The 11,952-nt window shown below is 51.8% G+C and overlaps 1 protein-coding gene and 1 long non-coding RNA gene across 4 annotated transcripts; one reads left to right on the forward strand and one right to left on the reverse strand.

Moving 5' to 3' along the window:
• Positions 1 to 188: 188 nt before the first annotated feature.
• TOP3A (DNA topoisomerase III alpha) lies at positions 189 to 11,725 on the forward strand. Of its 2 annotated transcripts, none has more exons than XM_050317260.1 (20): positions 189 to 277; positions 515 to 749; positions 2,247 to 2,306; positions 2,558 to 2,631; positions 3,053 to 3,128; positions 3,656 to 3,764; positions 4,046 to 4,189; positions 4,704 to 4,874; positions 5,088 to 5,188; positions 5,312 to 5,386; positions 5,504 to 5,586; positions 5,706 to 5,913; positions 6,066 to 6,251; positions 6,644 to 6,773; positions 7,102 to 7,215; positions 7,298 to 7,463; positions 7,882 to 8,025; positions 8,307 to 8,429; positions 8,720 to 9,429; positions 10,842 to 11,725. In XM_050317260.1, the coding sequence occupies exons 2-20, from the start codon at positions 570 to 572 to the stop codon at positions 11,018 to 11,020; spliced, it is 3,033 nt and encodes a 1,010-aa protein (XP_050173217.1). In that variant the 5' UTR covers positions 189 to 277; positions 515 to 569; the 3' UTR covers positions 11,021 to 11,725. The 2 variants fall into 2 exon arrangements, with proteins under 2 accessions (XP_050173217.1, XP_050173219.1); XM_050317262.1 differs by lacking the exon at positions 189 to 277 and adding an exon at positions 289 to 305.
• On the reverse strand, positions 1,940 to 6,141 carry LOC126641000 (uncharacterized). 2 transcript variants are annotated; one of them, XR_007629182.1, is made up of 4 exons: positions 6,003 to 6,141; positions 3,117 to 5,530; positions 2,527 to 2,944; positions 1,940 to 2,423 (listed from the first exon to the last, which is right to left on the reverse strand). It is a non-coding gene; the product is annotated as an uncharacterized LOC126641000 (long non-coding RNA). The 2 variants fall into 2 exon arrangements; XR_007629181.1 differs by having other exon boundaries at positions 1,940 to 2,944.
• Positions 11,726 to 11,952: the final 227 nt, after the last annotated feature.

The following is an 11,952-nucleotide window of genomic DNA, read 5'->3' on the forward strand; positions in this document are numbered from 1 at the left end:
TCACATGACGCGCGGCCTCCGACCCCGCCGCCAGGAAGCGGCACCGCCCCCGCCTCCCCCTCGGCCTCGGCTCTGGCTGATTTTTCTACCGTCGTCGCCCTTTGTCGTTACCGATCCCGGGACGGGCCCGGCGGTGGTGGGAAAGAGGGGAAAACCGAGGCAGGGCGGTGGCAGGGGAGACACTGAGGAGGAGCCGCGGGGGCGTTCGGGAGTTGTAGTTCCCTGGCGCCGCGGGGCATGCCGGGAGTTGCAGTTCTGTGCGCGGCAGGACGTGACGGTGAGGGGAGAGCGCGGGAGAGAGGGAGGTGAGGGGGGGAACGGGGAAAACGGGGGGAAAAGGGGCGAAAAAGGGAGAAAATGGGAGAGCTGAGGGGGAGAGGGGAGGGCAGGGGCTGCGCTGGGTGACGGGGAGCCCCGGGGCGGGCCGAGGAGGGGCTGGCCAGCGTGAGGGAAAGCCCGGCCGTGGTGGGGGGAGCAGAGCGGGGACCCCATTGATGTCTGTCCGTGCCCGCAGGGACGCGGAGCGGCACCATGCCCTGTCCCCGCCGGAGCCGCCCCTGCCCCCCGTGATGATCGTGCGGGCCAGGCTGTTGGCCGGGGGCAGGATGCTGCCCCAGCCCTGGCGCCTCTTCTCCCGGGCCGCCGAGGACGGGGCGCTGCGGAGGATCCGCAGGGTGCTGTGCGTGGCCGAGAAGAACGACGCTGCCCGAGGGATCGCCGATCTGCTCTCCAACAGCAGGATGCGGCGGGTAGGGACATGCAGGGACACGCCACATCCCGCTGCCCCCTGGGACATGCAGGGACACGCCACATCCCGCTGCTCCCTGAGACACCAACAGATGGGGTTTAGCTGGCTGGGGAAGGGCAGCAGCACAGCCCTGGGCTCAGCTGTGCTCTGTGTGGCAGCCTCAGGTCCCCAGGCCTGCCTCCTACCTCGCTGCGACTTGTGGAAGTTTCTGGGTTGTGGGTTTGTTGCTTTTTTTCTGCAGGAGCAGGATGGTTTCTTCCTTTGTCGGGACGCTCAGGTTCTCAATAACACCTGGCAGTCAAATAAAGAAGGGGGTATATGAGGTGGAGGGTTGCCCTCTTTTCCCAGGTAACAAGTGACAGTACAAGAGGAAACAACCTCAGGCTGGTTTTTGTCTCTGGACACTTCTGACCGCATGAGGGTACAAGAATGGCCTTTGTCTGTGGACAGAAAATCTCTAGGTTTGCAGCGTGTGCCAAAGGCTTCAGGAACTGAAACCATCTGTTGGCATTTCCCCTGTCAAAAAGCACCTCTTCTGCAGCATCAGGAAGTGTCAGGGGTTTACTGGAGTTCACAGAATAAAGCAAAGATGGCCTGTGGTTTGGAGAAGAGGAATTCAAAGATCTGTCCTCTCTGCTGCTCTGGTTTGTGACCTTTAACAGTTTGCATAATCACTTAGTTTCCAAACTAAGGAACTAGAAGGTGATTCTAGAGCAGAATCAGAGAATCACTGAGGTTGGAAAAGACCTCCAAGATCAAGTCCAACCTGTGACCAACCCCCACCTTGTCCCCCATCCCAGAGCACTGAGTGCCACGTCCAGTTTTTCCTGGAACACCTCCAGGGATGGGGACTCCACCACCTCCCTGGGCAGTTCCAAGGCCTGACCACCCTTTGCATGAAGAATTTCTTTGTAATATCCAGCCTGAACCTCCCCTGGCACAGCCTGAGGCCATTTCCTCTTAGTGGGAGAAGATCCCAACCTCATAGAACCTCCTTTGTTTGACTGCAAGATGTTATTGAGAACCTGAGCGCTGACAGTCCCAATCAAGGAAGAAACTGTCCTGCTTCTGTAGCAAAAAGCAGCAAATACACAATCTAGAAACTTCTACTAGTCTGAGGTGGGAGGTAGCCTTGGGGGCCCTGAGCTGGGACACTGCTCGTCATTTGAAACAGGACAGGTGTTTGTCAGGAGTTTCTGTGATTCCATGATCATTGGCCAGCCCTGTTAAACAAATCAGTTCTTCATTATCCGTGGGGAGATAACCCTGGCATCACCTTCAGGGATGGTTTAAAATACTCTTACCTTGGAACTCACCATTTCAGCGTCTCCATAAAATGATAACAGGCAGTTTCCATTCCCCTGCTGTAATTCCCATCAGCCCCAGGACCTGGTTTTCCCTGCCTCCCGTGCTCCATCGCAGCGTGTACAAAGCGAGGCAGGATGGATTTGTTTTCTGTTAGACAACAGAAACTCAGGAGCTCTCCTTTTCCTTCCAGAGAGAAGGGTTTTCCAAGTTCAACAAGATCTACGAATATGACTACCAGATGTTTGGCCAGGTAGGAGTTTCCCTTCAATCCCTGGAAGTGTTCAAGGCCACGCTGGAATAGGCTTGGAGCCTTGTCCCCATGGCAGGGGATGGAACAAGACGAGCTTTAAGGTCCCATTCTGGGATTCTGTCATAAACAGGAGAGAGGCGTCACTGGTGGTGTCAACTGAGCACTGGAGGAAGATTTGGGGGCTGTGGGTAGTTTTTAGTGAACGATGGGCACTAATTACCTTGCTAATTACTTCGCTCCGTCTCTTGCAGACCGTTACCATGGTGATGACATCCGTGTCAGGACACTTACTGACTCACGAGTTTAGGATGCCGTTTCGCAAATGGTTGGTACCTCGTGCCCTTGGCAGAGAAGGGTCTGTCACCTCCAGGGCTCCACAGGAAGGGGTCTGTCACCTCCTGCCCCTCATAAGAAGGGTCTGTCATCTCCTGCTCTTGACCCTGAGCCGATTGAGGCGCTGCAAGCTCAAAGACAAGGGGGCAGGGAGGGACTCTGACACAGAGCAGGGTGATGAGATCCAAATTTTATGGAGAATACTAAAATATTGTTTCAAATTACTCTTTTTCAGAGCACTGGTTTTTGATTCTGTTAAGTGTTACTCAGCATTTCACATGAACTCCGTGTTGTCTGAGATAGGCCTGTAATAAAATACGTTTATTAATTCCAGCACTTAGACAGCACTAGTTATGTCTCACAATATATGTTTTAGTTGTTGTGATGCACACTGTTTATCCTTTGTTCCCCAGGCATAGCTGCAACCCTTTAGCTCTTTTTGATGCTGAAATTGAGAAGTATTGCCCTGAAAATTACCTGGATATCAAGGTACGTCGTGGTCAAGAGTTGCCCTGAAACTGAGTTCAGGGGTTGATTCAACAAATGCTGTCCCAGGCAGAAGGATGATTGTCCTTAACATCCAAATTTCCAGTTTAGCAGATTCTCCCTGCATTTCCTAGGACTATTAATGCTGTTTGTTTGAACATCGAAACTCTCCCGCTCATGCACAAGTAGTGCAGTAAAGGAACAACTACTTTGCTAAAGATAGAAATGTTTTTTCCCAACAAGGTGGAATTGGGGATTGTGTCTCAGTTTTACAAAAAAATTACATTTTTAGAAAGCAGATTGTGGTACAACCCGCTCCTAGCCAAGCTTTTTAACAGAATTAGATATAAATAAATGACTCAATTCTTTTGAAAGCTGCCTAATCTCATGAGACACACAATTACCAAATGTTATTGCAACAATCCATCTCCATGGATACGCGTTGCATTTCGTGTGCAGTGAGTCATTCCAAAATTAAATGACAAAGCGAGTGGCCTGGAATGTCTCCCTGTGTTGTTTTCTGCTCTCAGAAAACCCTTGAGCGAGAAATCCGGCAGTGCCAAGCCCTGGTGATCTGGACTGACTGCGATCGGGAGGGGGAGAACATCGGCTTCGAGATCATCCACGTGTGCAAAGCGGGTGCGTAGAGCGTCTTCAGCAGTCTGGGTTCCATTAAAAGCTTAACAGCCCCTCAGGGATCTTTTGGCAGAGGTGTATTGTCAATCTTACTGCGTCCAGGTTGAATGCTGACTGTAGTTCTGATAAATATATGTGGCTCTAATAAAGCAGAAATGTGTTCAGCTGTTGGAAAGCTGTCGAGCAGGTCGGCAGCGCAGCCTTTTGAAGGCAGCTGTTTATCAGTTGCTCCTCTCTGTTGGTGCTTGGGTCAGTCTGATTTCTTTCTCGTGTCTGTCTGGCAGTAAAGCCAAACCTCCAGGTTTTCCGAGCCCGTTTCTCAGAGATCACCCTTCATGCTGTCAGATCAGCCTGTGAGAACCTCACCCAGCCGGACCAGAGGACGAGCGACGCCGTCGACGTCAGGCAGGAGCTGGACCTCAGGATAGGTCCGTAAACACCTCTTCCTGTATCCTCAGCACAAGGCAGAAATGCCCTCTGTGGTGTCACACACCTGATTTATTGATCAGATGCAACTTAATGGCATCTCATTTTACTGGAAAACGTGCTCTTTGAATGAGAGAATCATTTAGGTTGGAAAAGACCTTCGAGATCATCGAGTCCAACCTGTGACCGATGACAACCTTGTCAGCTAGACCAGAGCACTGAGTGCCACATCCAGTCGTTTCTTGAACAACTCCAGGGATGGTGACTCCACCACCCCCTGGGCAGTCCATTCTGCTGTTTAACAACCCTTTCTGAAGGGTTTGTTTCCCTCCCAAAAGGAGGAAATTGCTCCTTGAAGCAAATATTAAGTTTATGGCCCACACAGCACTGACAAGCCTCTACAACTGAGTATTAAACAGAGTAAAATGAATGCTCAGAGTATTATATAATCTGAAGTGCTGTGATTATCATTCAGCATTGTTGCATTCAGTTCTGGTGCCCATTTTGTTTTCCCAGGTGCTGCCTTCACCAGGTTCCAGACGCTGAGGCTGCGGAAGATCTTCCCCGATATTTTAGCAGATCAGCTGATCAGCTATGGTAGCTGCCAGTTCCCAACACTGGGATTTGTAGTTGAACGCTTTAAAGCCATCCAAGCCTTTGTTCCTGAAGCCTTCTACAAAATTAAAGGTATGTTTGGGGAAAACCATCCCTGGGCTCCATCTCAGAGGGTTCGATGTGCATAGGAAGGAAAAACATTGGAGCAACAAGCACACAGCGCTGCAGAGGTGGTTTCCTCTTCCTCTGCTGGGACCACGGAGCAGAACTGGAAGGTTTCCAGGTGCTTTTGTGATGTTTCCATTTTGTGACTGCTCTGCCAGCCAGCTCTGTTGTTCCCCACAGTGACCCACGACCACGAAGACGGCAGTGTGCTCTTCAACTGGAAGAGGAACCGGCTCTTCAACCACACGGCGTGCCTGGTCCTTTACCAAATGTGTATGGAGGTAGGAAGGCTTGTAAATAGTTCTGTAATCCAGAGTCAGCCAAACATTCCCTGTATCAAGACGTTGAAAGAACGGTTTGTGCAAACTCTTAAAGGAGATTTGGGTTTTGCTTACTCTGTTTAGGATCCGGTGGCGACTGTTGTTGAGGTTGCGAGCAAGCCAAAGAGCAAATGGAGGCCCCTGCCCCTGGATACTGTGGTATGTTTGAACTCTGGAAAAGACTCCTCTAAAAGGAGCTGTGAACAGATGTTTTACTCACCACCCTGAATTAATGCACTAATGCTTCTGGGTTTTTTCTGGCCCTTCCCACCTCAGGAACTCGAGAAGTTGGCTTCCCGCAAACTGAAAATAAACGCAAAGGAAACCATGACAATAGCAGAAAAACTCTACACTAAAGGGTAAGAAAGCAAGACCTGGCTTGGTAAACTTCATTATTTTAAAAGTAAATGGTGTTTTGTCCAAACTGGGAAGCATCTTGGAGCACCTCTTTAAGTGCTCTCCCGTCTTTCTTCCGAAGGTTCATTAGCTACCCCCGAACTGAGACCAACATTTTCCCCAAGGAACTGAACCTCTCAGCCTTGGTACAACAGCAAACACAGGACCCAAACTGGGGAGCATTTGCACAGAGGATTTTGGATCAGGGTGGGCCAACCCCTCGGAGTGGAACCAAATCCGATCAGGCTCATCCTCCCATTCACCCCACCAAATACACCGCTAACCTGCAGGTGGGTGAAACCAGAGGTAACTCGTTTGTGTTGTTTGGTAAATAAAGATAAAAGCCTTAATAACGTGGTCATGACCACAGGATCCTCACCTGAGATCCCACTGATTTCTGGATGTCTCATTAACGCTGACTCCTTTCACTGTTTGGTGTCAGGGCAACGAGCAGAGACTCTACGAGTTCATTGTGCGCCATTTTTTGGCTTGCTGCTCTCAGGATGCCAAGGGGCAGGAAACAACTGTGGAGATCGACATTGCCAACGAGCGATTCATTGCTCAGGGACTGATGATCCTGGCCCGAAATTACCTGGAAGTCTATCCTTACGACAAGTGGAGCGATAAGGTAATCCCCTTGAGTAATGCAGGTGGGAGAGGCTAAAGTAGCATTTCACTGCCAACTTCAGACCCCTCTGCAAAACATCCTGTAACCATTTCTGGTTGTTTTCACCGAGAGCTTTCTCTGCTGGAAGCCTGTGCAGGTTTATTGTTCCAGCTTTGGGTAGATTCTCACACCGCAGCAGAAACCATTTAGGTTGTAGGGTTGACTTTACCCACCAAGAGCAGCTGTTCCATGGTCTCTCTGGCAGCTCATTGCTTGCTGGTCCCAAGGCCCCTGAGGCTGGATTCCCTCCAGAACAGGCTGCTGCTCTCTGACTGCACTGGCTGTTGGTGTGGCATTTTGTCCTGAGCGAATGGACCGGGAAGCAGTTTCAAAGAGATTCTCCTTTCCTTCAGGTCATCCCAGTGTATCAGAAAGGGTCTCGCTTTCAGCCCACCACGGTGGAGATGGTGGATGGGGAAACCAGCCCTCCATTGCTCCTCACGGAAGCAGATCTCATTGCTCTCATGGAGAAACATGGCATTGGTCAGTATTGGCAGCGCGGCCTCTCACTCTTGGCAGAGGGAATTCTCTAAATGCCACTTCAGATAAGAAATCACTTCAAAAAGCAGAACAAAGGGATATGGAGACCTGTGGGCAAAGCCCAAACGCCCTCCAGAGCCTGCAGAGCGCCTCCAGTGCCCAGGCAGACGGGCGATTTCAGGTCCAGGGTGTGCCACCAGCGCCAGTGGGTCATGAGGGCAGCGCTCACCATAAGCTGTGTCCTTGTCCCTTTAGCTCCTTGCACTCTCCCCCAGGCACAGAGGAAGTAGCTGCTTGGCACCTGCTCCCACTGACCCCTGTCTGCTTGCAGGGACCGACGCCACTCACGCCGAGCACATCGAGACGATCAAGACGCGGATGTACGTGGGCCTTACAGCGGATCAGCGGTTCCTGCCCGGCCACCTGGGCATGGGGCTGGTGGAAGGTGAGGGCAGCGCCCACCAGGAAGGTGGCAGGTTCCTTATTTTCGCCTTCCTTGCGCTTACCATTCCGTATATATTCCTCAGGCTATGATTCCATGGGCTACGAGATGTCCAAGCCTGACCTTCGGGCTGAGCTGGAGGCTGATCTAAAACTGATCTGCGAGGGGAAGAAAGACAAATCTGTAGTGTTGCAGCAGCAGGTCCAAAAGTACAAGGAAGTCTTCATTGAAGCTGTGGCCAGAGCCAACAAGTGAGTCCTGTCTCTGCCCTCTTCCCTTTGCTTTGCTGTTCTGGGAGATGCTGCTGCTCATCTGGGCCTCAGCCTGGAGTGGGGGATCCTGTCACACCGTTTCCCTGGAGCTCTGCCCGGTGTGTGTAGGCATTTGCACGGGAAGGGATGACTCGAAGCCTGGCATGCTGTCATGAGCTCGTGCCAGCTGAAGGTTTAAACCAAGATGAGCAGTTAAGATTAAATTTGGGGATGGCAGCATGCACTGACCTCTTCAATGCTGTTCCCACACCTTCCCCGTTCCAGAGATGTGGTGCTGAATCAACACGCTCACGGAGAAGCTCGGAGGGGCTGTGTGGGGGGCGGCAGGTGCTGAGTCACTGCAGCACCCGATTGCTCCTTGCAGAGACACACAAGATGCTCTGCTGTTTCTTTACAGGTTGGATGAGGCCCTGGCTCAGTATTTTGGAGAAGCTGCAGAAATTCCAGAGCAGGATGAGGTGTACCCAGCGATGCCCGTTTCCGTTCGGAAGTGTCCGCAGTGCAACAACGACATGGTCCTGAAGACCAGGAAGAACGGCGGGTTGGTGACCTCCCCCTCTTGTAGCACCTTCTGTGCTGGCTTGTGTTTTCCCAGGCACTTGTTTAGCTCCTTTGGTAAAAACTTGGAAGCCTTTGGCTGCAGCTCACTGACTCCACCAGCTCCATAAGCTGTGTGGACTCAGCTGAACCTCTTCTCAAGTAGGTATTTGCCCTTAAAAACTGTGGGTTTGACAATTTGTGATGGCTGAGAAGACGGGATAACAGATCACTGACTGTCTTGACTTTGTCTCTTCCTCATCTGCTGCCTTTGTCCCATGGCAGGTTCTACCTGAGCTGCATGGGCTATCCAGCCTGTAAAACTGCAGTCTGGTTCCCTGATTTTGTGCTGGATGTGACCAGGGACGAGAGCATCTGTGACGTGTGTAAACCCCATCCAGTTCACAGGTAGGTCATACCAGTTATCCCTTGGGGGAAACACAGCCCCTCAGGCATTACCTGAGGGTAATCAGACTTCCATGGGCTAGCCTGGGAACCATTTTCCATTCGAGTCTTGGAAAGCTGAAGCGTGGTGTGTAATCCACAGGGCCTGGGGATGGAAAGAAGAAAGAGAGGTTGGGTCAACTGGTCTCATATAGCAGAATCAAAAAAATCTGTAAAAGTTCAAGTCTAAATTGAGGTCTGTTGATGAGGAATGAGATGAACTGGGAGACTTTTGACTCCTCCTTTCCTCGTAGACTGAAGTTTAAATTCAAGAGAGGCAGCGTCCCGCCCGTGATGCCCCTGGAGTTCGTTGGCTGCATTGGAGGCTGCGATGAGATGCTGAGGGAGCTCTTGGACCTCAAATACCTGCACAGACCATCCCAGCCCGCGTCGTCAGCCACCCAGCCACCACAGCACCTGCAGGCCAACCACTCCTTGAACAGGGCTGAGAACAGGCAGGGGAGGGGGACCACAAACCCGGCTCGGGGGCACCTGCTCTCTGTGATCTCCAGCAGAACATCCCGGGACGCCGCTCCGGCGGCGGCGGAGGACGGGAGCGACGCTGTGGTGTGTAACTGCGGCATCGAGGCGCTGCTGCTCACCGTGCGCAAGGACGGGCCCAACCGCGGCCGCCGCTTCTACAAGTGCGGCTCCGGCTCCTGCAACTTCTTCCTGTGGGCCGACGAGCAGGCTGAGGACGGGGGTGCCGCAGCTCCACGGGGCTCTGCGCTCCCCCAGCCCGCAGTGGGGAGGGCCCTGGGAGGAGGGAGAGCCCTGGAGCCGGCGGGGAGCGGCGGCGGCGCCGAGCCTGGCGGTGCTGCCGTGTGCCGGTGCGACCAGCCGGCCGTGACACGCACCGTGCACAAGGACGGGCCCAACAAGGGCCGGCAGTTCCACACCTGCCCCAAGCCCCGGGAGCAGCAGTGCGGCTTCTTCCAGTGGGCAGATGAGAACGTGGCACCAGGTGAGGCCGGGCTTGGGGTGGGATGGGTGTTCTTAAGCCAAACAGAGTGAGGAGCTGCTGGAAGAGAGTCCAGCAGAAGCTGTGAAAATGATGAGGGGTCTAGATCGGCTCTCTGATGAGGAGAGACCACGGGAGCTGGGCCTGATTAGTCTGGAGAAGACAGAGAGGATCTCATTAATGCATATAAATATCTCAAGGGCCGGTGTCAAGGGGATGGTGCCAGACTTTTTTTGGTGGTGCCCAGCAACAGGACAAGGAGCAATGGCCATAAACTAAAACACAAAAAGTTCTACCTCAACGTGATTTTACACTGAGGGTGGCAGAGCACTGGAACAGCTGCCCAAGGAGGGTCTCCCTTTCTGCAGACATTCCAAACCCACCTGGACACATCCCTGTGTCACCTGCTCTAGGTGACTCTGCCTTGACAGGGAGGGGTTGGATAATCTCCAGAGGTCCCTTCCAACCCCAGCTATTCTGGGATTCTGTAAACTGAACACACCTCTCACACATACTCATGCTGCACAGCTCTTGTGGCACCTCATACATTTAAGGCGTCAGGTTTGTCTTCAGAACATCTGTCAGCAGCTTTATAGCACTGCAAGTGTTGCTTTTAACAACAAAGTCTGGCTTACCTTTCCAAGTGCTGGCAGGATGCATCCTCACACACACATCTGAGCTCTGAGCAGGATGCTTGGCTTCTGTGTGCAGTGAACTTGGCCATCTGTCTGTCCATGACTCACTGGATAAATCCCAGCACTCTTTCCAACAGTCTGATTGGGAATTTGTCCTCCCAGATTACAGTTCCCAGCTTTGTGAGAGCTGTGACCGACTTGGTGTGGAGTTGAAGCAGTGGCACCACTTCTGGAGATCTTAAACCCCACCCTGGCATGCCAGGGAAACTCTGCTGCTCCCTCTGCCCTAGTTTAGGGGTGCAGGGAAAGGCCAAGTCATTCTGGAGCTTTGATCAGAGATCAAACTGGCTGTGAGAAGATGCTGAAAACAAAAATAATCACAAAATAAGGGTGCAAAAGAGAGAGCACTGACAAAGGGACAGCAACCAAGTACAGAGGGGGAGATGTGGTCTGTGAGGGATCTTCAGCACTAACCTTCTCCTCCTCCTTAGAAATGTGGGCCTCAAGGGGTAGAATCAAGTTTTCAAAACTACTTAAACCCCAAGTTTTCCTCTGGCATGTTTTGTTTCTGCTTCAGCTGTAGACCAGAGCAGCTTCCCCGTTCTGTTCCCACATGTCTCTAATGCTGCAAGATAAATGGGTTACATTTAACTGTTCAAAGAAGTCTGAAGCAAGTGCAGGTTCAGGAACAATCTGAGAATCCTGCTATTTTGAACTTACCTTCTGTTTCTCACCTACTTATTTTTCAAAGATCCTTAAATTTAAGTCGTTTCTCTCTAGGCCCTTCTGGAGATGTCTCTTGGAACAACTTTGGCAGCAGTGAACACTCAAGAGGGTTGGGAAGCAAAGCCAAGAGACCAGGCAGTTTCTCCTCAGGATCCACTGCCAAGAAACCACGGACCTGTAGCATTTGCCACCAGCCTGGGCACACAAAGAAAAACTGCCCTCAGAACCACTGAGCTGGGATGGACCCCTGAGAGCCTGAAGGGACCAGGGTTGTGAGCTCCTCCAACTACTGCCACAGGGAACTGGAGTCTGGAAACAAGTCCCTCGAGTGTTTTTTGGAAGAGCTGGTTGCAGGCTGCTCCTGCCAAGGGGCACCATCCTTTACAGCAAGGGTTCCACCAGCTTGGAAAAGTGGTTCTACTACCAGTGTCAGCTTTTTGTTTTCAGCTGCTCTTCTGCTGAGCAGATTGGGATAGTCTAAACATTTCAAGGAAGCACTTGGATGCTGAATCTGCAGAGAGAACTGTGCTGAATCACCTCCCCCTGCTCCATCCCGGTGGTTGTACACGGCCTTTCCACAGGGAAGAGCTGCACTGGGGCCACCAGGACAGGCACCAGGGCTGCTGAGCTCTGCTCAGTCCCTGCCTTTCCACAGAGTGGAATTTTAAGTTCCCCTCTAAGTTGATGTTACCTAAGCACCATTCCCCTCTTTTTGTCACCCTTACCTGGGTTGTCCTTGCCAGTGAAGGAGGGCCAGGTGCCTGTCCTGAGGGAAGCTCAGCTGCAGCGTTCAGGAAAAGCCTTCATTTTAGATGGTCACTGAATTTGAAACAGGAGTTCTTCCCCAGACTTTGAGACGTGCCTTTGTGATGCTGCTAGCTGATGAAAGCTATTTTTGTCAAACAAGTTTCTTATTAAAATACTATTTAATTTTTAAATTTGATGTGGTGACACCTTAACTCTGCCTTGTTATTTCTTCCTACTTAAAACAGCGAAGCTTTTACTGTAAAAGCATCCACCCAAATCTTGCTCTTTCCACTCACTGGAACAATACAGGAGCTTTCTCGGCAGACACTCCCTGCAGTAATTTAGAAATGAAGTGCAGAGGGGCAGGAAAAGTGGTTTTATCTCACCAGCTGCATGTGCTCTGTGCTGCTGCCCCGGG

This window comes from Myiozetetes cayanensis, unplaced genomic scaffold (assembly GCF_022539395.1).
Source record: "Myiozetetes cayanensis isolate MyiCay16 unplaced genomic scaffold, myiCay2020 scf20-37, whole genome shotgun sequence".
Lineage (NCBI taxonomy): Eukaryota > Metazoa > Chordata > Aves > Passeriformes > Tyrannidae > Myiozetetes > Myiozetetes cayanensis.